General features: G+C 43.2%; 1 protein-coding gene across 1 annotated transcript in view; it reads right to left on the bottom strand.

Moving 5' to 3' along the window:
* Window positions 1–27,741, bottom strand: part of LOC106612258 (protocadherin Fat 2) — a 74,890-nt gene that overhangs the window by 23,574 nt on the left and 23,575 nt on the right. Inside the window, exons 8-18 of the mRNA XM_014213260.3 lie at window positions 21,755–21,894; window positions 21,393–21,668; window positions 20,957–21,167; window positions 20,389–20,575; window positions 16,751–20,234; window positions 16,192–16,576; window positions 15,604–15,800; window positions 15,250–15,403; window positions 12,429–12,662; window positions 6,766–7,155; window positions 47–258 (exon numbers count right to left, since the gene is read on the bottom strand). Coding sequence (XP_014068735.3) covers window positions 47–258; window positions 6,766–7,155; window positions 12,429–12,662; window positions 15,250–15,403; window positions 15,604–15,800; window positions 16,192–16,576; window positions 16,751–20,234; window positions 20,389–20,575; window positions 20,957–21,167; window positions 21,393–21,668; window positions 21,755–21,894 — 5,870 coding nt within the window. The remainder of the gene's footprint in view (window positions 1–46; window positions 259–6,765; window positions 7,156–12,428; window positions 12,663–15,249; window positions 15,404–15,603; window positions 15,801–16,191; window positions 16,577–16,750; window positions 20,235–20,388; window positions 20,576–20,956; window positions 21,168–21,392; window positions 21,669–21,754; window positions 21,895–27,741) is intronic.

Here is a 27,741-nt window from a genome sequence, read left to right as displayed (position 1 = left end):
TCACTTGTTTCTAAAGTGACAGTTGACAATTGAGAGTGAAAACTACCTGCATCACCACATCACCAGGCGACAGGTCCTCTGAGACGTCAGCTCTGTAGTCTCGCTGTCCGAACATGGGCGTGTTGTCATTGACATCTGTGATGTTGATAATCACCATGGTGATGTCGCTCAGAGTCGACTTGCCTCTCGTCCCCTCCAATGACAGGTAGTATTCACGACACAGCTCAAAGTCTAAAGAGCCATTCACAGCCAGAACACCTGAAAAACACACAACACAAACTGTATTAATTTAACTGAGCTGTGTTGACCTGGTCTTGTATACACTAGCACAGTCCTGGGTTGACAGCTGTGTTAACTTGGTCTTGTACACACTAACACAGCCCTGGGTTGACAGCTGTGTTAACTTGGTCTTGTACACACTAACACAGCCCTGGGTTGACAGCTGTGTTAACTTGGTCTTGTACACACTAACACAGCCCTGGGTTGACAGCTGTGTTAACATGGTCTTGTACACACTAACACAGCCCTGGGTTGACAGCTGTGTTAACTTGGTCTTGTACACACTAACACAGCCCTGGGTTGACAGCTGTGTTAACTTGGTATTGTACACACTAACACAGCCCTGGGTTGACAGCTGTGTTAACTTGGTATTGTACACACTAACACAGCCCTGGGTTGACATGTGGGTTTTGAGTATATGTTCTAAGCCTTCAAAGAAATAGGACAAATTACAGCGATTTCCAAAGATTACCACAGTAACAATATATTAAATTCACCTTGTGGTGCTCTTTTATTACAAACTAAAACGCTGACATGTTTCCACCTAGTGGGTTTTTTGACAGCGCTATCTGATCGTCTTTGTTCTGTTGACAAAAAAACATAGATCTGGTCATTGGGTCTTGAAGTCACACATGTGTTGGGTTCTACCTGTTAATAGTGCCAGGATGTAGAGAAATGGGCCTTCTAAAATATACATCTGTTCCAGCCCAAGGTAACTACAGCACCAGGATGTAGAGAAATGGACATGTCTTGAGCAGATTGGAGTTGTCCTTTCTATCTTGTTCTAAGGACAGCTCCACCTCAAGGTCAGAAATAATTGTTATTGGTTAAGTTTAGGAAAAGGATGTCCATAGCAGGAAGGTGTTTGCCATAATAGTGGGTATGGATCGTGATTTTTGAAATATTTGACATTTGGCTTGTCTCACTTTATCTGAACATCCCTTACTGTAGCTATGGTTACAAAAGCCACAAAGTGCTGCGGTACAGTACATTGGATGTATGTACCACGGTCCATCTATTGGTGTTCTGTACCATGGTGGAAACCTGTCACTGCTCTCGTATTCAGCCGATAGGCTGATGTGAAAATTACTGATATGAAACAGACTTGAAAACAAACATCAGGGAATGTTCTGCCATGTGGGTGTTAATTGTTCTCTCTCTCTTTCTCCCCCTCTCTCCCTCTCTCCTCTCTCTCACTTCCGTCCGTCTCTCCCTCTCTCTCACTTCCGTCCGTCTCTCCCTCTCCCTCAATTCCGTCCGTCTCTCTCTCTCCCTCACTTCCGTCCGTCTCTCTCTCTCCCTCACTTCCGTCCGTCTCTCTCTCTCCCTCACTTCCGTCCTCCGTCTCTCTCTCTCTCTCTCTCACTTCCGTCCCCGTCTCTCTCTCTCTCTCACTTCCTCCGTCCGTCTCTCTCTCTCCTCACTTCCTCCGTCCGTCTCTCTCTCTCTCTCACTCCGTCCGTCCGTCCGTCTCTCTCTCTCTCTCACTTCCGTCCGTCCGTCTCTCCTCTCTCTCTCACTTCCGTCCGTCCGTCCTCTCTCTCTCTCTCTCACTTCCGTCCGTCCGTCGCTCTCTCTCTCACTTCCGTCCGTCCGTCTCTCGCTCTCTCACTTCCGTCCGTCCGTCTCTCTCTCTCTCACTTCCGTCCGTCCGTCTCTCTCTCTCTCACTTCCGTCCGTCCGTCTCTCTCTCTCTCTCTCTCACTTCCGTCCGTCCGTCTCTCTCTCTCTCTCTCTCACTTCCGTCCGTCCGTCTCTCTCTCTCTCTCTCTCTCTCACTTCCGTCCGTCCGTCTCTCTCTCTCTCTCTCTCACTTCCGTCCGTCCGTCTCTCTCTCTCTCTCTCTCTCTCTCTCACTTCCGTCCGTCCGTCTCTCTCTCTCTCTCTCGTCTCTCTCTCTCACTTCCGTCCGTCCGTCCGTCTCTCTCTCTCACTTCCGTCCGTCTCTCTCTCTCACTTCCGTCCGTCCTCTCTCTCTCACTTCCGTCCGTCTCTCTCTCTCACTTCCGTCCGTCTCTCTCTCTCACTTCCGTCCGTCTCTCTCTCTCCTTCCGTCCGTCTCTCTCTCTCACTTCCGTCCGTCTCTCTCTCTCACTTCCGTCCGTCTCTCTCTCTCTCTCTCTCTCTCTCTCTCTCTCTCTCTCTCTCTCTCTCTCTCTCTCTCTCTCTCTCTCTCCTCCTCCTCTCTCTCTCTCTCTCTCTCTCTCTCTCTCTCTCTCTCTCTCTCCTCTCTCTCTCTCTCTCTCTCTCTCTCTCTCTCTCTCTCTCTCTCTCTCTCTCTCTCTCTCTCTCTCTCTCTCTCTCTCTCTCTCTCCTCTCTCTCTCTCTCTCTCTCTCTCTCTCTCTCTCTCTCTCTCTCTCCTCTCTCTCTCTCTCTCTCTCTCTCTCTCTCTCTCTCTCTCTCTCTCTCTCTCTCTCTCTCTCTCTCTCTCTCTCTCTCTCTCTCTCTCTCGCTCTCTCTCTCTCTCTCTCTCTCTCTCTCTCTCTCTCTCCCTCTCCCTCTCTCTCTCTCTCTCTCTCTCCTTATCTCCCACTCCTCCCTCCTCTCTCTCTCACTTCCGCCTCTTTCTCCATCTCCTTCCGTCTCTCTATCTCTACGCATGTACATTTGGCAGAGAGAGAGTTCCTGGCTTCCTGGGCCGTCTGCCAGTCTGGTTTACACACTTCATAAACACAAGACAAGATGACAATATAACAACAGACGTAACTGTTGTTATATTCTCTGTCTCTATCTCTCTCTGCATGTACATTTGGCAGAGAGAGAGAGTTCCTGGCTTCCTGGGCCGTCTGCCAGTCTGGTTTACACACTTCATAAACACAAGACAAGATGACAATATAACAACAGACATAACTGCCACCTGCATTCCTCTTACAACCAAACCAGGTTTCAACATGTGCAATTATATCACACAGGTACACTTCTGTTTGCTGAGCTAGTTAAAGACTTCTAGAGCTGACCCTTGTTCAACAGAGTAGCTAGGATCAGTCAATAAGGCTGGTAAAGCCCTGTATTTGGACAGACAGACAGACAGACAGACAGACAGACAGACAGACAGACAGACAGACAGACAGACAGACAGACAGACAGACAGACAGACAGACAGACAGACAGACAGACAGACAGACAGACAGACAGACAGACAGACAGACAGACAGACAGACAGACAGACAGACAGACAGACAGACAGACAGACAGACAGACAGACAGACAGACAGACAGACAGACAGACAGACAGACAGACAGACAGACAGACAGACAGACAGACAGACAGACAGACAGACAGACAGACAGACAGACAGACAGACAGACAGACAGACAGACAGACAGACAGACAGACAGACAGACAGACAGACAGACAGACAGACAGACAGACAGACAGACAGACAGACAGACAGACAGACAGACAGACAGACAGTGCACTGTTGCCTACATCTGAATTGTAAGAAAGCAAGAGCAAGGGGGTTGGGGTAGGTACCGGACCCCTCACTGCTATGTGTCTTCTTCTTTATTTTTTTGTATAATTTTTAAAACAATACAAAACATCCACAGACAAACGGCAACATACAGACACTCACCAAAATCCACATCACCCCTGCCCAGACCCACCTGCTCACACATCTGTCTCTCTCTCTCTCTCTCTCTCTCTATTTTTCTCTCCCTCATACTCCCTCCTACACACATCTCCAGCGCCCGCATCACTCTCCGTCACATGGCCTCAACCTGCACCATATTGTTTCTCTCCGTCGCCCACGCACTTTCAACATTTAGATAATAAAGCGTTTCACTTTTCGTAAAGCATTTTACATTTCCATTGTGTTAACAATGGAGGATTGGTTATTTTCCAGTTTTTAAGGGTATGTTTTTTCAAAATGATTGACGAATCGTCCAACCCATCGGGTATCTCTCTGCACCCTCATATGCAATGTTTTGAAGTATGCACACAGACTGATTAAATGTACATTGACATTGTAATTGTAATGCTTATGACAGGCAGCTATTTGTCAACGCCAACTCAAATGACTCCCTTAGTTCTTATTCAGGCTCTTTTGAGTGTGATTTTACATGTACATCTGCCAGGTGTTTGTCTGGAAGGGATACAGATTTTGTCAAAATTGACTTTTCGTAGCATGTTTAGGAGAATTAACGTAGCAGGTTAGGAAGATTAGGTTAAGGTTAGGAAAAGGGTTAGGTTTAGCTAACATCCTTTTTAATTTTTTTAACTTTTGACGTCAATTTGACCAAAGCTGTATCCCATCTAGACATGACCATCTGCCAGGGTTTGGATCAATTTGAATTCAAGTCAGTAAATTCAGGAAGCGATTTGAATTTAAAATCCCAAAACAGCTTCTCCTTTTCAGTTTATTGAGAAGTAACTGAAAATAGATGCCCTTTTTCATTAATTGAATTGGAATTTCAGTTTACTTCCTGAATTGTCTGACTTCAACCTTATACTCTGCTCATGTTGGAACTGAGATAGCAAAAAAGCAGCTATTTTTCAAACTGAAGAAAACAACCTAATACTGCAGGGCTCTGCTCCGAAGTAAGACAACAAAGAGAATCACGAATTCAAACTCATTCAAACCTCTAAACTTTCTCTTTCATGTGACTAGCTAAGACCAAAGTAAAAAAAGAAAAGAAGATTAAGCTTCCAAGTCTGTCTCCATTGATTAAACATATAATACATATCACTAAGCTTCCAAGTCTGTCTCCATTGATTAAACATATAATACATATCAATAAGCTTCCAAGTCTGTCTCCATTGATTAAACATATAATACATATCACTAAGCTTCCAAGTCTGTCTCCATTGATTAAACATATAATACATATCACTAAGCTTCCAAGTCTGTCTCCATTGATTAAACATATAATACATATCACTAAGCTTCCAAGTCTGTCTCCATTGATTAAACATATAATACATATCAATAAGCTTCCAAGTCTGTCTCCATTGATTAAACATATAATACATAACACTAAGCTTCCAAGTCTGTCTCCATTGATTAAACATATAATACATATCACTAAGCTTCCAAGTCTGTCTCCATTGATTAAACATATAATACATATCACTAAGCTTCCAAGTCTGTCTCCATTGATTAAACATATAATATAACACTAAGCTTCCAAGTCTGTCTCCATTGATTAAACATATAATACATATCAATAAGCTTCCAAGTCTGTCTCCATTGATTAAACATATAATACATAACACTAAGCTTCCAAGTCTGTCTCCATTGATTAAACATATAATACATATCACTAAGCTTCCAAGTCTGTCTCCATTGATTAAACATATAATACATATCACTAAGCTTCCAAGTCTGTCTCCATTGATTAAACATATAATACATATCACTAAGCTTCCAAGTCTGTCTCCATTGATTAAACATATAATACATAACACTAAGCTTCCAAGTCTGTCTCCATTGATTAAACATATAATACATATCACTAAGCTTCCAAGTCTGTCTCCATTGATTAAACATATAATACATAACACTAAGCTTCCAAGTCTGTCTCCATTGATTAAACATATAATACATATCACTAAGCTTCCAAGTCTGTCTCCATTGATTAAACATATAATACATAACACTAAGCTTCCAAGTCTGTCTCCATTGATTAAACATATAATACATAACTAAAAAAGCTACTTCTTTAGTTTGACACATGTAGCAATCATAACAAAATGATTACTCTTGGGATGGAACTATACACAAGTTGATTAAGTTGCTGACAAGCCCGGAGATTGGTTTGGCTCAGTCCAACCAACCTCTATGAGACTCGTGCCTTGCTACAGGTAGATCAAACCAGGGAGGATTTGTAATGAAGGGACACCAAGAGAAGTCAGGGAGAAAATAGTAGGTAAAGTATATAGGTGCATGTCAGTGCTGGACCAAGCAGTATAATACAGTACTGACTACGTTATACTCCTCCAGAGTGGCTGATTGCTGTACAGTGTATATCAGCAGGACCTTTACAAAATCTATACAAAGTGCACCGGCAGTGACAATATACTTTCAATCACTTCTCTGCCTCGCTGTGCAATACTGCTCCGATATTTGACTTCTGAGTGTCAATAGAAAGCAGACTTATCTCTGCCAAAACATTCAAGAAATTGTACTTTATTGCAGTCAGCAGCACAACCAGGTGAATAGGTATTTGCTATACCGTTTAGTGTTTCATCAACCTCATAAGTGGGCTTCTCTGCCTGCTCCCAGTTCTTTCTTGCTGATGTTGGTGTACGTTTTAGGGTTCAAAACAACCATGTGGTGGGATGATTGCTCTTGGGATGGATCTATACACAACCCGGCTACTGAATGGTTTGACAACTAATACAGAGATTGGTTGGCGCTTCATAAATATATTCATTTGCACAAATAAACTCAAATAAACTTTATGAAACCTTACGGAATGTCATGAAATCTAACAGAACCTTACTGACCCATGGAACTCAAGGAAGTAATGGAACAGAACCTTACCAGTTGCCGGGTGCAGGTAGAACCTTCCCCCCTCGTTGCCGGAGACAATGGAGTAGACGATGGGTTCCGTCTCGGTCCCGTCTCTAGTGAGGGCAGAGACGCTGATGACCTCTGATCCTACCAGAGTGGATTCTGGGATCTGGGCGGAGTACTCCTGGCTCAGGAACACCGGCTGGTAGTCGCTCAGGTCGACAACGTGCACCGTAACCGTGGCAACAGAGTACAGTTGTCGGGGAAGCCCCCGGTCTGTGGCTTTGACCTTGAGTTCAAAGCTCGACCGTGTGTTTTCAGCCAGCGACCTCTCCAGGCGCAGGATACCGGAGAACTCTTCCAATGAGAAGTGGCCGCTGTTGTCCTCAAGTAGAGAATACTTCACCTCAGAGTTTATACCTGCAGAAGGAGAGGAGAGAAGATGAGTGAGTCTGGTTGTCCTGAGCAGAGACTATTTCATATAGACACAGGACACTATCTAGCTACTATTATCTCTATGGCACTTCACCTCAGAGATCATATCTGCCGGAGGAGAATAGGAATTAACAGTCTGGTTGGTTTGGCACGACGAATTTGGGTTTCTTCCAAAGTAGGCTAGGAGTTAATGGCCTAATCAAAGCTGTATCAAAACAATATGCATGGTGCAATTATGAAGAACAATAAAATAATAAACATCCATAATAAACAGCCATAATAAACATCCATAATAACACATCCATAATAAACGTCCATAATAAACATCCATAATAAACAGCCATAATAAACATCCATAATAACACAGCCATAATAAACAGCCATAATAACATCCATAATAAACGTCCATAATAAACATCCATAATAAACAGCCATAATAAACATCCATAATAACACAGCCATAATAAACATCTATAATAACACAGCCATAATAACACAGCCATAATAACACAGCCATAATAAACAGCCATAATAACACAGCCATAATAAACGTCCATAATAAACGTCCATAATAAACAGCCATAATAAACAGCCATAATAACATCCATAATAACACAGCCATAATAAACATCTATAATAACACAGCCATAATAACACAGCCATAATAAACAGCCATAATAACACAGCCATAATAAACGTCCATAATAAACGTCCATAATAAACAGCCATAATAAACAGCCATAATAACATCCATAATAACACAGCCATAATAAACATCTATAATAACACAGCCATAATAACACAGCCATAATAAACATCCATAATAAACGTCCATAATAAACGTCCATAATAAACAGCCATAATAAACAGCCATAATAAACATCCATAATAACACATTTACATTTACATTTACGTCATTTAGCAGACACTCTTATCCAGAGCGACTTACAAATTGGTGCATTCACCTTATGATATCCAGTGGAACAACCACTTTACAACAGCCAAACATCACAATAAACAGCCAAACAGCCATAATAAACATCCATAATAAACATCCATAATAAACATCCATAATAAACATCCATAATAAACATCCATAATAAACATCCATAATAAACAGCCAAACAGCCATAATAAACAGCCATAATAAACATCCATAATAAACATCCATAATAAACATCCATAATAAACAGCCATAATAAACAGCCATAATAAACATCCATAATAAACATCCATAATAAACAGCCAAACAGTCATAATAAACAGCCATAATAAACAGCCATAATAAACAGCCAAAATAGAAACAGCCAAAATAGAAACAGCCATAATAAACATCCATAATAAACAGCCATAATAAACATCCATAATAAACATCCATAATAAACATCCATAATAATCAGCCAAACAGCCATAATAAACATCCATAATAAACAGCCATAATAAACAGCCATAATAAACAGCCAAAATAGAAACAGCCATAATAAACATCCATAATTGTCATATTCGTGTCTGTAGGTGGCAGGGAAGTCAGACGCAGGAGAAACCAAATTGGTTAATCTGGAGTATTTAATGAAAAAACAAACTCCAAAACCAAAGTGCAAAATAACATGGGTAACATATACCCGTCGCACACTGATACAAAATACACACGTAACTTAACATCACAAAACAATCACCGACAAGGACATGAGGGGAAACAGAGGGTTAAATACACAACATGTAATTAATGTGATTGGAAACAGGTATGTAGGAAGACAAGACAAGACCAATGGAAAATGAAAAACTGATCAATGATGGCTAGAAGACCGGTGACGTCGACCGCCAAGCACCACTCGAGCAAGGAGGGGCATCGACTTTGGCAGAAGTCGTGACAATAATAAACATCCATAATAAATAGCCAAACAGCCATAATAAACATCCATAATAAACATCACAATAAACAGCCAAAATAAACATCCATAATAAACATCCATAATAAACATCCATAATAAACAGCCATAATAAACATCCATAATAAACATCCATAATAAACATCTATAATAACACAGCCATAATAAACAGCCATAATAAACAGCCATAATAAACATCCATAATAACATCCATAATAACATCCATAATAACATCCATAATAAACAGCCATAATAAACATCCATAATAAACATCCATAATAAACAGCCATAATAAACATCCATAATAAACAGCCAAACATCCATAATAAACATCCATAATATACATCCATAATAAACACCCACAATAAACATCTATAATAAACATCCATAATTATCATCTATAATAACACAGCCAAACATCCATAATAAACATCCATAATAAACAGCCATAATAAACATCTATAATAAACAGCCATAATAAACAGCCATAATAACATCCATAATAAACAGCCATAATAAACAGCCATAATAAACAGCCATAATGAACATCCGTAATAAACATCCGTAATAAACATCCGTAATAAACAGCCGTAATAAACAGCCATAATAAACAGCCATAATAACATCCATAATAAACATCCATAATAAACATCCATAATAAACATCCATAATAAACATCCATAATAAACAGCCATAATAAACAGCCATAATAAACAGCCATAATAAACAGCCATAATAAACAGCCACAGGATAATACATGATTAGGTATGTGTTTCTACACACCTACAGGAGTGGCCCTGTTTCTCAGGATAATACATGATTAGGTATGTGTTTGAAGGTTAACAATGAGGTAAGGCATGGGGGAAGTTTATGCAAGAGGGCTTTATAGACAAAATGAGAGCAATGTATCGATCTAGGAGACTTCAAAGAGGGCCAGCCTACTTTCTGATACAGAATACATGCATGTGTCCTGATCCTGCTGCCCGTAATAAATCATAGTGCACTATGATAAACTGCATCCAATGATTTCACTGCATTGGCAGCTGTATTCATATAGATGGTGTCGCCATAGTCTAAAGCCATCAGGAATGTTGACTGAATTATTTGTTTTTTGCTATTCAACAAAAAACTGGACCTGTTCTTATAGAATAAGTCTATTTAAATTCTTAATTTCTTAACCAACTCATCAACATGATTTTTGAAAAAGAGTTTTTCGTCAATTCAGATGCCCAGATATTTATAAGCGGGGACACGAACAATGCATAAATTAGTGATGTGTTTGTTGACTCATAACCCGCAGTCCTGGTGGTTATATCCACAGGGCAGGCAGATTGAAGGTCATGAAATATTGTGTGGATGAAGGGCGGGTGGGTGGTGGTCAGGAAGTATATAGGAGAACTGTCTCTATGTTATGACCTGGGGGATAGGGGAATAGTCTCTGTTATGACCTGGGGGATAGGAGAATAGTCGATGTTATGACCTGAGGGGTAGGGGAATTGTCTCTGTTATGACCTGGGGAATAGGGGAATAGTCTATGTTATGACCTGGGGGATAGGAGAATAGTCTATGTTATGACCTGGGGGATAGGGGAATAGTCTCTGTTATGACCTGGGGGATAGAGGAATAGTCTCTATGTTATGACCTGGGGGATAGGAGAATAGTCTCTGTTATGACCTGGGGGATAGGGGAATAGTCTCTGTTATGACCTGGGGGATAGGAGAATAGTCTCTGTTATGACCTGGGGGATAGAGGAATAGTCTCTATGTCATGACCTGGGGGATAGAGTAATACTCTCTCTGTTATGACCTGAGGGATAGGAGAATAGTCTATGTTATGACCTGGGGCATAGGAGAATAGTCTATGTTATGACCTGGGGGATAGGAGAATAGTCTCTATGTTATGACCTGGGGGATAGAGGAATAGTGTCTATTTTATGACCTGGGGGATAGAGGAATAGTCTATGTTATGACCTGGGGGATAGAGGAATAGTCTCTATGTTATGACCTGGGGGATAGAGGAATAGTCTCTATGTTATGACCTGGGGGATAGGGGAATAGTCAATGTTATGACCTGGGGGATAGAGGAATAGTCTATGTTATGGCCTGGGGGATAGAGGAATAGTCTCTATGTTATGACCTGGGGGATAGGAGAATAGTCAATGTTATGACCTGGGGGATAGGGGAAAAGTCTCTGTTATGACCTGGGGGATAGGAGAATAGTCTCTGTTATGACCTGGGGGATAGGGGAATAGTCTCTATGTTATGACCTGGGGGATAGAGGAATAGTCTCTGTTATGACCTGGGGGATAGAGGAATAGTCTATGTTATGGCCTGGGGGATAGGGGAATAGTCTCTATGTTATGACCTGGGGGATAGAGGAATAGTCTCTATGTTATGACCTGGGGGATAGGGGAATCGTCTCTGTTATGACCTGGGGGATAGGGGAATAGTCTCTATGTTATGACCTGGGGGATAGGAGAATAGTCTCTATGTTATGACCTGGGGGATAGAGGAATAGTCTCTATGTCATGACCTGGGGGATAGAGTAATACTCTCTCTGTTATGACCTGAGGGATAGGAGAATAGTCTATGTTATGACCTGGGGCATAGGAGAATAGTCTATGTTATGACCTGGGGGATAGGAGAATAGTCTCTATGTTATGACCTGGGGGATAGAGCAATAGTGTCTATTTTATGACCTGGGGGATAGAGGAATAGTCTCTATGTTATGACCTGGGGGATAGAGGAATAGTCTCTATGTTATGACCGGGGGGATAGGGGAATAGTCAATGTTATGACCTGGGGGATAGAGGAATAGTCTATGTTATGGCCTGGGGGATAGAGGAATAGTCTCTATGTTATGACCTGGGGGATAGAGGGATAGTCTATGTTATGGCCTGGGGGATAGAGGAATAGTCTATGTTATGGCCTGGGGGATAGAGGAATAGTCTCTATGTTATGACCTGGGGGATAGAGGGATAGTCTATGTTATGACCTGGGGGATAGAGAAATAGTCTCTATGTTATGACCTGGGGGATAGAGGAATAGTCTCTATGTTATGACCTGGGGGATAGGGGAATAGTCTCTGTTATGACCTGGGAAGTAGGAGAATAGTCTATGTTATGACCTAAGTATATTGGTGTAGAGCCTCTGCTACATAAAGGGGAATTTAGATTTTACCATAGAAATAGAATTACTAGGTCAGACAAAGCCCCTCAAACTATACCTCAGAACGTCCATTCTAGTCATTCTGATTTTATACATTTTGGCCCATAGAAATAGAATAACTAGATCAACAAATCCCCTTTCAGACTATCCCTCAGAATGGGAATGTCGACTCTATTCATTCTATCTCAATAATATGACTTACCAGTGTCAGGGTCTTTGGCGTAGATGACAGCGATGGGTGTCCTGACGGTGGTGTTGTCGAACACAGTGACTTCATAGTGGTTGTTGGAGAACTTGGGAGGGTTGTCATTCATATCCTGGATCATGAGTAAGATGTCTGCCTGGCAGGAGCGACCTCCACCGTCCGTGACTTTAACTACCAGATCATACTCCTTCACCTTCTCCCGGTCCAACTGGGCCAGAGTGAACAATTCCCCTGTCACAAATAAAATAACTAATAATTAGATGAACATATAGATGGACTTAACTTCTTATTTCTATCTCCTAGTGGAGCAGAGGACATACAGTGCATGTAGATAGTCTATGTATAGATGAAAACTGTCTGACTGACTGAAAAACACACAGATGTATATCAAAATGGTGGGGAAAAACAATGAGATGTATATTAAAATGGTGGGAAAAACCACTGAGATGTATATTAAAATGGTGGGAAAAACAATGAGATGCATATCAAAATGGTGGGGAAAAACACTGAGATGTATATCAAAATGGTGGGGAAAAACACTGAGATGTATATCAAACTGGTGGGGAAAAACACTGAGATGTATATTAAAATGGTGTGAAAAAACACTGAGATGTATATTAAAATGGTGGGAAAAAACAATGACATGTATATCAAAATGGTGGGGAAAAACACTGAGATGTATATTAAAATGGTGGGGGGAAAAACCGTACCAGTCAAAGTTTTGTCGCACCTACTAATTTTTTGCTATTTTCTACATTGTACAATAATAGTGAAGACATCAAAACTATGAAATAACACATATGGAATCATGTAGTAACCAAAAAAGTGTTAAACAAATCAAAATATATTTTAGATTTTAGATTCTTCAAAGTAACCACCCTTAGCCTTGAAGACAGCTTTGCACACTCTTGGTATTCTCTAAACCAGCTTCATGAGGAATGCTTTTACAACAGTCTTGAAGGAGTTCCCACATATGCTGAGCACTTGTTGGTTTCTTTCACTCTGCAGTCCAACTCATCCCAAACCATCTCAATTGGGTTGAGGTTGGGTGATTGTGGAGGCCAGGTCATCTGATAAAGCACTCCATCACTCCTTCTTGGTCAAATAGCCCTTACACAGCCTGGAGGTGTGTTGGGTAATTGTCCTGTTAAAAAAACAAATTATAGTCCCACTAAGCGCAAACCAGATGGGATGGCGTATCGCTGCAGAATGCTGTGGTAGCCATACTGGTTAAGTGTGCCTTGAATTCTAAATAATTCACAGTGTCACCTGCAAAGCACCCCCACACCATCACACCTCCTCCTCCATGCTTCATGGTGGGAACCACACATGTGGAGAACATCCGTTCACCTATTCTGCGTCTCAGAAAGACACGGCGGTTGAAACCAAAAATCTCAAATTTGGACTCATCAGACCAAACGACAGATTTCCACCGGTCTAATGCTCATTGCTCGTGTTTCTTGGCCCAAGCAAGTCTCTTCTTCTTATTGGTGTCCTTTAGTGGTGGTTTCTTTGCAGCAATTTGACCATGAAGGCCTGATTCACACAGTCTCCTCTGAACAGTTGATGATGAGATGTGTCTGTTACTTGAACTCTGTGAAGCATTTATTTTGGCTGCCATCTGAGATGCAGTTAACTCTAATGAACTTATCATCTGCAGCAGAGGTAACTCTGGGTCTTCCTTTCCTGTGGCGGTCCTCATGAGAGCCAATTTCATCATAGCGCTTGATGGTTTTTGCGACTGCTTTCAAAGTCCTTTAAATTTTACGGATTGACTGACCTTCACGTGATAATGTAACACTGGACTGTCGTTTCTCTTTGCTTATTTGAGCTGTTCTTGCCATAATATGAACTTGGCCTTTTACCAAATAGGGCTATCTTCTGTATACCACCCCTAACTTGTCACAACACAGATAATTGGCACAAACACATTTAGAAGGAAAGAAATTCCACAAATAAACTTTTAACAAGGCACACCTGTTAATTGAAATGTATTCCAGGTGACTACCTCATGAAGTTGGTTGAGAAAATGACAAGATTGTGTAAAGCTGTCATCAAGTCAAAGGCTGTCTACATTGAATAATCTCAAACATAAAATATATTTCGATTTGTTTAACACTTTTTTGGTTACTACATGATTCCATATGTGTTATTTCATAGTTTTGATGTCTTCACTATTATTCTACAATGTAGAAAATAGCTAAAAATTAAGAAAAACCCTGCAATGAGTAGGTGTGTCCAAGCTTTTGACTGGTACTGTATATCAAAATGGTGGGGAAAAACACTTAAATGTACTGTACAATATTTCAAAATTATGGGAAAAAGGGCCAAACAGTAGGCCTATGCATTCTTTAAAAATAGCATCACAGTTTACAAAATATTTACTGAAATATATCAAAAAGGAAACCATGAGAAGTACAAATAAATCACTAAATATTTACATTTCTGGTAGTCATTCACTGTGCTACTAGCGCCAAACCATTACCTTGGGTTGAAGGCCATGTCAAAGCTTCTCCTAGCATATGTGTATTGTGATAGGACAAATTATTGAGATTATGAGCTCTGATTGGCTTACAATAATGAAGCTAGGCTAGTGCTATGACAAACAGGAAGTATGTTTGATGAGAAGCCAAAGCACCAAACATGGAAAAAAACACCAACCATTTATGGTGGTCTGACAGTGCACCATCTTGTCTTCTTGAAGACCTCAGTTTATGTATTTTGTAAGAATGGAGATGCTATCTTTCAAACCAAACAAATAATGGATTTCACTTAGGACCTCTATTTGTTTAGACCCCAAATAAAAGTAGTCTCTAACCTGTCTTTTGATCAAGATGGAACTTGTCTGCGTTGGGGCCGTGGAGGGTGTAGGACACTTGTCCGTTGGTGCCGATGTCTGGGTCCGATGCTGAAACCTTCAGTATGAACATGCTTGACGGGGAATTCTCCATGACAACCTCTGTGTACAGCAACTGGACAGAAACATTGATAGTCAGCTACGTCTTAGGTCAAATTGCAGTTGTTGATATTTTATTCATGCTTAGGTAGGCTACTGCTCATGAATGTGTTACGTATGTATGAACTGTTATAAAGTCCTTATGTAGGTACAACATGTTACCGCTATCTACAGGAATCTAAGTATATACTGTAGTGTCATGGCGGACTGACATACCTGCTCACACAGAGGACTGTTATCGTTGATGTCTAGAACATGGACCTCTACAGTGGCAGGGGCTTCGAATCTCCCGTCAGTAACTCTTATTTTCAGGGAGTAGTTATCTTTAGCTTCACGGTCAAGAGACTCTTTGAGGACCAGCCCCCATTCCTCTCCCTCTTGCACAATGGAGAACTGGCCTAATGGATCTCCGTCTAAGGAAAAACATTTGAATGTAATACATAAATGTCAATGCTACCCGGAGGCCTATATGGGTTTGATCATCACCACCACATTTCTTCCTGTCAATGTAGTCACTTTTACACTTAGAATGAACCCTTATAGAAGATATATTGCTCTGTTATAATGATCCATTATATAATATATATTGTTCTGTTATAATAAGCTGTTATTATAGTAGATATATTGCTATCTTATAATAAGCCATGATTATAATAGATATAATGCTCTGGAGAAATAATGTGCCCATCTGTTTCTTATTAAAATGTTGTCCATAATGCTGATAGACCTACCATTCAACTACTTCAAAAAAGTGTATGTGATCAATCATTCAATCAACCAAATTAATCAATCAACAAGACTCACCTGTGATGTAACACGTGATCTGCCTGTTCTCTTTAGTCACATCCATATCAATGGTCGTCAGGCTCATGATGACCTCCCCAGGCCTAGTGTTCTCCATGACAGACCCATGGTACACGTCCTCCTTGAACCGAGGAGGGTTGTCGTTCTCGTCAGTCACTGTCACCTCCACCAGAACTGAGGAAGAGAGCTTCACCTCCCCCCCGTGGTCAGTAGCCACCACTGTGAAGCTGTAGTGCTGTATCGTCTCACAGTCCGTCTCTCTCAGAGTAGTTATCCAACCGCTCTCACTATCAATGGAGAAGACATCGGTGATGTCATCAGGTTCGGTTTCCAAGGTGTAGGTCACCTGTCCATTAGTGTCCTGGTCAGGGTCGTTGGCAGTCACCTGGATGGATGGATGAATGAATGGATGAATTCATTAATTAAAACTAAACTGTTCTTGCCCTAAAAGAGAATTTGATTTGCACATCACGAACACAGAAATCGTAAAGAATTGCATACAACATTCAAGTACAAAAATATAAGATAAATTTAAAAAATATATCTGAAAAAAACACACCTGGATGACGGTGGTTCCTGGTGGCATGTTCTCAGCCAGGAAGGCCTTGTAAGGGTTGGCCTCGAACACCGGCACGTTGTCATTCACATCTTGGACCTGGATGCTGACCGACACCAGTGAGGCTACATCAGTCCCGTTGTGGTTGCCTTGAGCAATAACATCTATCTGATACCACTTGGTTTTCTCGTGGTCGATGCTCTTCTGGACGAGTAGAGTACCACTCTCTTTATCCAGAGCAAACACTCTGTCTCTGTTACTCTCCACTGTGTTGCCATTGACCAGGCTGTAGATGACTGGCATGTCGGAGTCGGCCTTGATCGTCCCGATCTCTGTTCCCATGGAGATGTCCTCGGCTGCGGAGAAGGTGTACAGCGGCTCGGAGAATTTCGGAAGAGGGACCTCAGGTGGGACTACTTTCACCTGCACCGGAACCGTGGAGTTGTAGAACGGTAATCCGCCATCCCGAGCCTTGACTTTGAAGTTGAATATCTTGTTCTCTTGGCCTATCAGGCTCTCTTTGACACTGACAATGCCAGTGAAGGGGTTGATCTCAATGATGTCCTCAGTCACTTCCTCTGCTTCGTCCACAGTGTAGGTGACGTCAGCATTTTTGCCGTCGTCTGCGTCGTACGCCATTATCTGAATCACGGGAGAGCCTTTGTTTACAGTAGACTGAATTGACACCTGATACTCTGAAGCTTTGAACTGAGGGGCATTATCATTCTCATCTGTCAGGATAATCTTCACAGTGCAGAATGCTACTTTCCCTCCGCCATCTTTAGCCATCACCTTGATGGCGATCACTCTTTGGGATGGGTTCTCTCGATCTAAAGGTTGAGATGTTATGATCTGTCCATTCTTGTCTATGGAGAATTTCTCATCTGCCAGTTTGTTGATGATGGTGTAGTCCACGCTGCCATAAGGTCCATCGTCAGGGTCTATAGCGGCCAGGCGAATCACACGTGTTCCAGCCTCAGCATTCTCAGCTAGTTCCGCCTCGTAGATGTTTTTGTTGAAATAGGGACTGTGTTTATTAGTGTTCATCATATCAATGTTCACAGGGGCTGTGTTCTGGAAAACTCCATCTGACACAGCCACGGTGAGGTTGTAGAATGGGTCCACATTTCTCTTGCAGACGTTAGAAAAGGAGATAATCCCGGAGGATTCATTGATGGCGAAGTATCGTTCCTCATTACCTGAGAGGATCTTATACTGTAGATTGTTCAAGTCTCTGGTGTCGGGGTCCGAAGCTTGGATTTTTATGACGATGTGGCCACATTTGGCCATTTCATCCAGTGTTGCCTGATAGTGGGTCTTGGAGAAGTTTGGAGGGTTATCGTTGACATCAGTTACGTTAACAATGACATAGGCTTCACTGCTCAACAGGTTTGTGCCATTATCTATGGCTTTGATCTTTAACTGGAAGTGTTTTGTCTTCTCATAGTCCAACACCTGTGTCGTAATAATTAGACCACTCTGGGGATCTATCTCAAAGAAGTCTGTTTCATTTTCCCCCGTCCCCAAAATATGGAAGGTTATGTCTTTATTTCTGCCTGAGTCTCTATCTGTGGCTGATATCTGTAATACAGACGTACCTATGGGTAATCCTTCAGGTATATCCACTGTGTCAGTCAGCTTGGAGAAGACTGGAGCGTTATCGTTAACATCTTCAACCTCTATTTCGACAGCGGCCTCTGAAAAGGAGCCTGTCACAGAGTCAGTGGCTCGGACCGTCAATAGATGCATTGTCTGGCTCTCATAGTCCAATGAATCGGTGACAGTCAACACTCCTGTTTTAAAATCTATGTGAAAGTTTGTCGAGGCATTCTCCTCTTCCAGATTGTAAATAAGCCGGTATCCCTCAGGGTTTCTTGCTTGTACATGCAAGATGGTGGTGAAGGGAGATATGTTTTCAGGGACTTTTAGAGGATATAGCAAAGTCTGAAAAATGGGATTAGTGCGATTTCTCACCGTGATACTCAGTTCTGCTGAAGTGGTCAAACTTGGCGAGCCCTCGTCTGTGGCCAGGACAGTCAAGGTATATTTATTAGTAGCATCAAAGTCTATTGGCCGCTGAAGGGACACATCACCAACATAAGGGTCTATCCTAAAGAGATCAAAATCCTCCTGCAACAAGTACATAATAGAGCCATTTTCTCCAAGATCACTGTCGGACGCCATCACTTGAAAGATTACATCTCCTAGGTCCGTGTCTTCAGAGATCATCATGGAGTGAGGCAGGTTCAAGAACCTTGGTGGATTGTCATTGATGTCAACTATGTAAATGTTGACGTGGGTTATTGCCCTGCGACGGGGACTCCTCATGTCTCTCACCTCCACCACTATGTCATAGACATCCTGCTCCTCTCTGTCGAAGGGGACGCCGGTGGTCTCAAGCACCCCTGATGTTGGGACTATAGAAAACTGTCCCATTGGGTTCAATACAGAGTAAATTAGAGGCTCGTTCAAGTAGCTACCTGAAGCTCTCAAAACAACTAACATTTTGACCGACATCGAGTTCTCCACAATGGTGGCTGCATACAATCCCTGCTCAAATTGAAGATGGCCGCTTGCTGTTATGTTGGTGACGTTTATCTTAACTGTAGCAAGGTCTTTGTACAGGCCGTCAGAGGCTTTGACCAGCAGCTGGTAAAATGATTTAAACTCTGAAACATTGTTTACAGAGATAGCACCAGTAAAAGGATGAATGAGAAAAGCGTTGTGAAGGTTGCCCTCTGTGATGCTGTACGAGACAACTGAATCTGCATCTTGTGCCGTGACCCGTACAACCTCCATCTCTCTGACAGGAGGGAAGATGATGGACGACTCGTACACCGGCCTAGAGAATTTGGGGGAACAGTCATTGAAATCCAGGACACGGATGGTGACTCTTGCTGGCTCTGCTGCGTACAGCGACGGTTCCCCTGAGTCCCGTACCTGAATGCTGAAGTGAAACTCAGGTGTTTCTTCAAAGTCCACCTCGGATATCACAGAGAGTGTACCCATGCTGGGATCTATCTTGAAGACTTTCATCGCTTCTGGTTCCAGGATTTGGAAGACTAGGAGAGAGTTAGAGTCCCTGTCAGCATCAGAGGCTCGTATCACTAGAGGTGTGTTGCTCTCTCCCATCACCATGCTGTTTATGTGAGCAGACTCACTAATCTGGCCATGGAATTTCTCCTGGAGGAACACCGGAGGGTTATCATTCTCATCTATCACATAGACGTAAACAACCGTATCTGACGAGGCTCCTGCCGAGGTGCTGGCACGCACTTTGAGCCTGTAAGAGAAACACTTCTCGAAGTTGAGGCTTGTTTGGACAGAGAGAACTCCGGAGTTTGCATTGATGTGGAAGGTTCCGTTAGGGTCTCCATCTTTGATGCTGTAGTGTACTGCGGATGGGCTGGCTGCAGAGACAGCGATCACGGGAGTTCCCAAAGAACTGGCTTCACTGACTTCTGAGAAGAACTCATCAGAGGGGAACCTGGGAGAGAGAAGAGAGAACGTTTTTTATTTACAATTAGGAAAGCAGTATATAATATCAACAGTACCTGAAGTTGAATTATTTGATGCAATTTACAAATTAAAGCATTTAAGAATGATCAAACAACATAATACTAGTTTCTATATATATTAACCTGGGAGGGGTTCTGTCTGAGAGCAGGACGGTAATGGAGACAGAACAGAGATCGCTGTGCTGGGGAAAACCCTGGTCTGTGGCCTTCACTGTTAGATGAAACTGCTCCTGGGGTAGGCTGTCCAGAGATTTGGTGATAGTGATACTCCCCAGCTCGCCATCAATGTCAAAGGTGTTGTTGACATTCCCTGGAAAGATGAATCAAAGACCAAATTAAAATTAACAAATTATTTTACAAACAAATATTTTTTTGTGTATAGAATGTTTGAAATTGTCAACACATTTGCCTATATGTGAACAATGCCTTGTTCACGGGCAGAAGGACAGATTTTTACCTTGTCAACTCGGGGATTTGATCTTGCAACTCTTTCGGTTACTAGCTCAACGCTCTAACCACTAGGCTACCTGCCACCCCCAGAATGTGAGCGAAAACATTCTCAAAAATATAATATACTTATCCTGTAGCACTCTTATAAAGAATGCTAAAAATAGGTAATCATATTTGAAGATTTTTTCACAATTTAAATCCATCATAATCTAGCCCTCATAATCTCTGATCTGGGTTGTACCTGAGTGAAGGGAGTAGATAATCTGAGCATTGCTCCCCATGTCCTTATCCAGAGCCTTGACACGCAGCACCTCTGTCCCAGCCGCAGCCAGATTGGTGATAGTGCCCTCATAGCCGGCTGCCATGAAAGCAGGAGAGTGGTCGTTGCAGTCCTCCACATAAACCACTGCCTTCACAAAGTTTCTTTTCACTGGGATCTCCTGATCTCGAACCTATGCATTTAAAGGAGATGGTGAGAGCAAGACAGTGTAGGGACATTAACTTAAACAAAATGAAATTCCTAGAAAACCAGCAAAAATGATTGCTATAATCAGACAGAGATTATTTTGCTTTGTGAAACTGTTAGATGATAGATACGCTGTACTTTAGATCGTCATGTTTTCAAATGGTAAGGGAGATGAAAAGGAGACATGACTAAAAAACATCAACACCATTACCATCACAATGAGTGTGTGCACAGAAAGCTTCTCACGGTCCAGCTGCTCAGTCATGACCAGAACACCACTCTTATGGTCCAGATGGAAGTTCTTCAGGCTGTCTGGATCGACGCTGCTGTGGAGCGAGTAGATGAGTTTGCTGTTGCTGTCTCGGTCCTGAGCAGAGATGTGGAGGATGTCCTTCCATGGAGAGGTGTCTTCCGGTACTCTGACCTCGTAGATGGACTTCATGAACATGGGTCGATGCTCGTTCATGTCCAGCACACGAATATATGCCTAGGAGACATACAGACAGGAAGAGAAACTTAATCTAAAATTTTACGATAACTACTAATTTACTTTGTATTTCATATGTGTATCACCTGTGTGGTTGCGAACTGATGCCCGTCTGTAACCTGTACAGTCAGATTATAGTTGGACTTCCTCCCTGCATCCAGAGGCCTGCCGATCACAATGCTGCCTGTGTTTCTCTCAATGTCAAAGTCCTGTTCCTCATCGCCCCCTGGGGTAGAACAACACAATAGATAGGAGATTGTAGAAATAAATCAACATCATTCAATCACCCCATACAAGGACAGTTTCAAGTGTGACCGTTTGAAAATTGACAGTTGAAAGGCCTCAATAGAAGCCTGCCCAGAGTCCCTCAGGTTGTTTGGCTTCGTAAGTGTTTGTCACTGAGACTGGCCCCAATGGCCTTATGGGAGGAGTGAGTGAGAGCCCATACGGCAATTGTGACACACAGGTGTGTCATCCAGAACCATAATGACTTGGCCGTGGTTGGAGGATCATTCTTTCAACAGATGGAATTGTGGGCAGCTGTTTGGAGCGTCCACTGGAAATGGAGTTTGCCCAGTCAGGACAGGTGGAAAGACAAGAACACCAACAAAACATCCCAAAGCTACTGAGAGAGGTTATACTACTTAATTCTCTCCTTCGATTGTTGGCATGAGTGCGTGTGAATACAGAATATGAGCCCTCACTAAATATGGCCACAAACACACGTACTGTATTGCACCCTCAACAGTTTAGAAGTATTATCCCTGTGCATACTATGCCTCATTTACTGAGTGTAAAAAAATAACGATGTGCCAGTATGGGGCCAACGAACCACCGTCATCCTCCCATGCTCAGCAATGTATGTATTAATGACAGAAAACAAGGTTGCAGCAAAGGGTTGCCCCCCCCCCCCCCCCCCCATGTGTCCAAGTGTCGCAGAATAAGTGTAACACAATTGTTTAAGGGGAAACATTTGGCAGTGACACACTTTGAACAGACGCCGTGAACAGTAGGGGTAAAGCTCATGCTTGTTCAGCCAGATGGTGTTTATTAAGAAATAGATGCACCTTTTCAAGGCTCTCATGACTCCATTTTAAACACGCTTTCACTTTTAATATCACCGGTGGGACTACATGAAAATGCAACACTTTAAACATGTCACAAAATGTGAGCATTATTGAAGAATTAATAAAATGTTTAGATTTCTAGTTGGTGCTTTTGCAACATGTGAAGAAAAAAAACGCTAGTTGATGTTTATTGTCATGAGTCTTCCCACTGGACACAGATGTCAATTCAACGTCTATTCCACGTTGGTTCAACGTAATTTCCTTGAAATGATGTGGAAACAATGTTGATTCAACCAGTGTGTGCCCAGTTGGTTGTTCTGGAGGCAGAACTGAGCGATTTCCCCTTAGATAGGCCAGCTGCAACGTCAAAATTGGCTACATTGTAAAAATTCATGATTTTTTAAAAAGAAAATGGCTTTTATGTCTTAATTTAAGGTTAGGGTTAGCAGTGTGGTTAAGGTTAGGTTTGATGACTGCAAAGCTGCCTTTAGAACAAGATTCATGATGAAAAACGCTAATATGCGGGAAAACAAACATCCAACGTATTCCATGCCCAGTGTCACGATCGTTTTAAAGAATGGACCAAGGCGCAGCGTGATATGGGTTCCACATGTTTATTGAATTAAACGCACAAAAAAACAATAACGAACGAAACGTGAAGCAAATGAAGTGCTCACAGGCAACTACACATAAGCAAGATCTCACAAAACACAGTGGGGAAATGGCTGCCTAAATATGATCCCCAATCAGAGACAACGAAAAACAGCTGCCTCTGATTGTGGACCATACCAGGCCAACATAGAAATAAACAACCTAGATTACCCACCCTTGTCACACCCCGACCTAACCAAAATAGAGAATAAAAAGGCTCTATGGTGTCAGGGCGTAACAGTACCCCCCCCCCCCCCCCCCCCCCCAAAGGTGCGGACTCCGGCCGTAAAACCTGACTCTATAGGGGAGGGTCCGGGTAGGCATCTAGCGTCGGTGGCGGCTCCGGTGCAGGTCGTAACCCCTGCCCAGACCCCGGATCCGACCATGGCGCCGGGCTAAACGCCGTGCCTGGACTGGGCACCGGCGCAAAGGAGGGCTCCGGCCATGGAGCAGGACTGGACACCTTGCCTGGAAGCTCCGGACCATTGACCCTCGCTGGAGGTTCTGGACCGTTGACCGTCGCAGGTGGTTCCGGACCGGGGACCATCGCCGGAAGCTTCGGACTGGGGACCGTCGCCGGAAGCTCTGGACCGGGGACCATCGCCGGAAGCTCTGGACTGTGAATGCACACTGGAGGCCAAGTGAGTGGAGCCGGTGCAGGGGGCACCGGACTGGTGACACACACTTCAGGACGAGTGCGTGGAGCAGGCACAGGACTTACCGGACTGAGAAGGCGCACTGGAGGCCTGATGCGTGGGACCGGCACAGGTTGCACCGGACTGGTGACACGCTCTTCAGGGCGAGTGCAAGGAGCTGGCACAGGACGTACTGGGCTGTGGAGGCGCACTGGAGACCTGGTGCATAGAGCCGGCACAGGTGGCACCGGACTGGTGACACGCACCTCAGGGCGAGTGCGGGGAGCTGGCACAGGACGCACCAGACTGGGGAGATGCACTTCAGGGTGAGTGCGAGGAGCAGGCACAGGACGTACCGGACTGGGAAGGCGCACTGGAGGCCAGATACGTGGAGCCGGCCCAGGTTTCACCGGACTGATGACACGTTCCTCCAAACGCCTCCGTTGCCGCATACTCCTAGCCAACTCCATTCTCCGGTATCCCTCCTCGCACTGTTCCATCGAATCCCAGGCGGGCTCTGGTACTCTCCTTGGGTTGACCGACCACCTCTCTATCTCCTCCCAGGTGGTCTCTGGCTCTTCCCTCTGCTCAGCCGCCAGCTCCATGTGCCCCCCCCCCAAAATAAATCTTGTGGTTTCTGTGGTCGTGGTCTGACGACACGCTCCTCCAGAGTTTGCCATTCGGGCTCTGGCACTCTCCTCGGCTTGACCGGCCACCCTTTGTGCCCCCCCAAAACAAATCTTGGGGTTGTCCTTGGGCTTTCTGTGGCCGCGAACCCCAGCGTCGTCGTCCTCCTCCCTTATCTCCCTGCATCTGCTTCCAAGGAATTATTTCGTGTCCCTCCATGATCTCCTCCCAAGCCCAGGATACCTTCTCCTCCTGGGCACGCTGCTTGGTCCTGGTTTGGTGGGATATTCTGTCACGATCGTTTTGAAGAACGGACCAAGGCGCAGCGTGATTAAAGTTCCACATCTTTATTTAGTGTGAACTTCCAAACAAAACAAGTAAACAACCAACGAACCGTGACATCAGAGGTGCTACATGCACTTAACTCAAAACAATATCCCACAAGAACACAGGTGGGAAAAAAGGCTACCTAAATATGATCCTCAATTAGAGGCAACGATTACCAGCTGCCTCTAATTGGGAACTCTACCAAGCACAACAACATAGAAATAATAAACCTAGAACACCACTAGTCACGCTCTGACCTACTATACCATAGAGAACCAAGGGCTCTCTATGGTCAGGGAGTGACAGCCTGATAAAAAATATTGAAAGAGACAAAGAAGAAATAGATTGTTTAAATATATTTTGGTTGACCAGATGGAGGGTTGAAAAGCAGCTGTCACAGTCGAAGAACAAGTCAAATGAAAAGCTGAAGATCTCAACACATTAGAACTGCATTGACTGCCACATTCAGCCATCAAGCGCTTTTCGAGGCACCATCTAAATTGCCATGTTTGAATTCATGAATGTTCCACCGCAAAGGCTTGCTTTCATTGGAATATTTTCAAACATATCTATGCAGCAAGAATTGTAATACTATAGTGTTATTCCAGGCTGTATCACATCCGGCCGTGATTGGGAGTCCCATAGGGTGGCGCACAATTGTCCCAGGGTCGTCCTGGTTTGGCTGGGGTTGGCCGTCATTGTAAATAAGAATTTGTTCTTAACTGACTTGCCTAGTTAAATAAAGGTTAAATAAAGGTTCTATAAAATAATTTCAATGTAAGTGTAACTATCATACTTGATGTTTGGAATCAATCGTTATTTTGTCCATGTTAATCCAAGTTAATTTAATTGTCAAAGAGCTAGATGAATACTTTAGCAAAGGGTCAGCAACGTGTTCTGCCACGTGGCCACGTGAGGCAGATCATCCATCCAGTTAGGCTCTACCTATCCTGTTGTGTCCTGGCCCTTCATCTGAGGAAATATGTCTGTTCTCCTCCTGCTGGGGTGTAGGACACACGGACACACACACACACACACGGACACACACACACACACACACACACACACACACACACACACACACACACACACACACATACATATTGGGCAACTTCCTCTAGCTGAGGTGTTATCTGCCACACCGAGACCAGGCCTGCTCTACTCTGTTCAACAGCAGGCTGACATGAACTCAACCTATTACCATCATAGTTTACATGGGGCACAGCAAAACACACAGCGCACAGCAAAACACACAGAGTGTAACGGGCGTCATATAGAGGAGACCAAGGCGCAGCGTGTTGAGTGCTCATCGTTATATTTTAATGAAAACGAACGCTAGACAAAATAAACAAAATGACAGCCAACAGTTCCGTCAGGTTATACAAACTAAACAGAAAGCAACTACCCACGAAAACCAAGTGGGAAAAGGCTGCCTAAGTATGGCTTCCAATCAGAGACAACGATAGACAGCTGCCTCTGATTGGAAACCATACACGGCCAAAACATAGAAACACAAACATAGAATGCCCATCAGCTATCACACCCTGACCTAACTTAACAGAGAAAAAACAGCTCTCTTTGGTCAGGGCGTGACACAGAGCACAGCAAAACACACAGAGCACAGCAAAACACACAGAGCACAGCAAAACACACAGTGCACAGCAAAACACACAGAGCACAGCAAAACACACAGAGCACAGCAAAACACACAGTGCACAGCAAAACACAACTCCCATGCCACATTCTCCCCAATAATAATCTCCTTTCCTTTGCAATCCATTTGCATTCTTTTGACGGGTCACGTTTTGTCTTGCCGTTAAGTACATGTTGACAGATCATCTTAATTTGGACTCATCCCATTTGGTCAGTTTAATAAAACAGCCAATTTTACAGATAACTTTACTCTAAGCCTTTATTGTGTCAACTAATATAACTATTGCTATAACAACATCAAATGACACAAATCTGATCATATTTTAGTTTCTAGAAAATACGCTGTAATTCTACACACCATATCATCAACACACAACACACAATACACAGCGCAAAACACACAACACACAGCGCAAAACACACAACACACAATACACAGCGCAAAACACACAACACACAATACACAGCGCAAAACACACAACACACAATACACAGCGCAAAACACACTGCACACAACACACTGCACACAACACACTGCACACTGCACACAACACACTGCACACTGCACACAACACACACCACACACCACACTGCACACACCACACTGCACACAACACACTGCACACAACACACTGCACACTGCACACATCACACTGCACACAACACACTGCACACAACACACTGCACAGGACACACTGCACACAACACACAACACACTGTACACAACACACTGTACACAACACACTGTACACAACACACTGTACACAACACACAACACACTGCACACAACACACTGCACACAACACACTGCACAGGACACACAACACACTGTACACAACACACTGCACACAACACACTGCACACAACACACTGCACACAACACACAACACACTGTACACAACACACAACACACTGCACACTGCACACAACACACAACACACTGCACACAACACACTGCACACAACACACTGCACACAACACACTGCACACAACACACTGCACACAACACACTGCACACAACACACAATACACTGCAAACAACACACAACACACTGTACACAACACACTGCACACAACACACTGCACACAACACACTGCACACAACACACTGCA

The sequence above is a fragment of the Salmo salar genome, chromosome 09, assembly GCF_965601325.2.
Source record: "Salmo salar chromosome 09, fSalSal1, whole genome shotgun sequence".
NCBI lineage: Eukaryota > Metazoa > Chordata > Actinopteri > Salmoniformes > Salmonidae > Salmo > Salmo salar.
The sequence above is the reverse complement of the archived record's forward strand: the minus strand, read 5'-3'. Positions and strand labels throughout refer to the sequence as shown.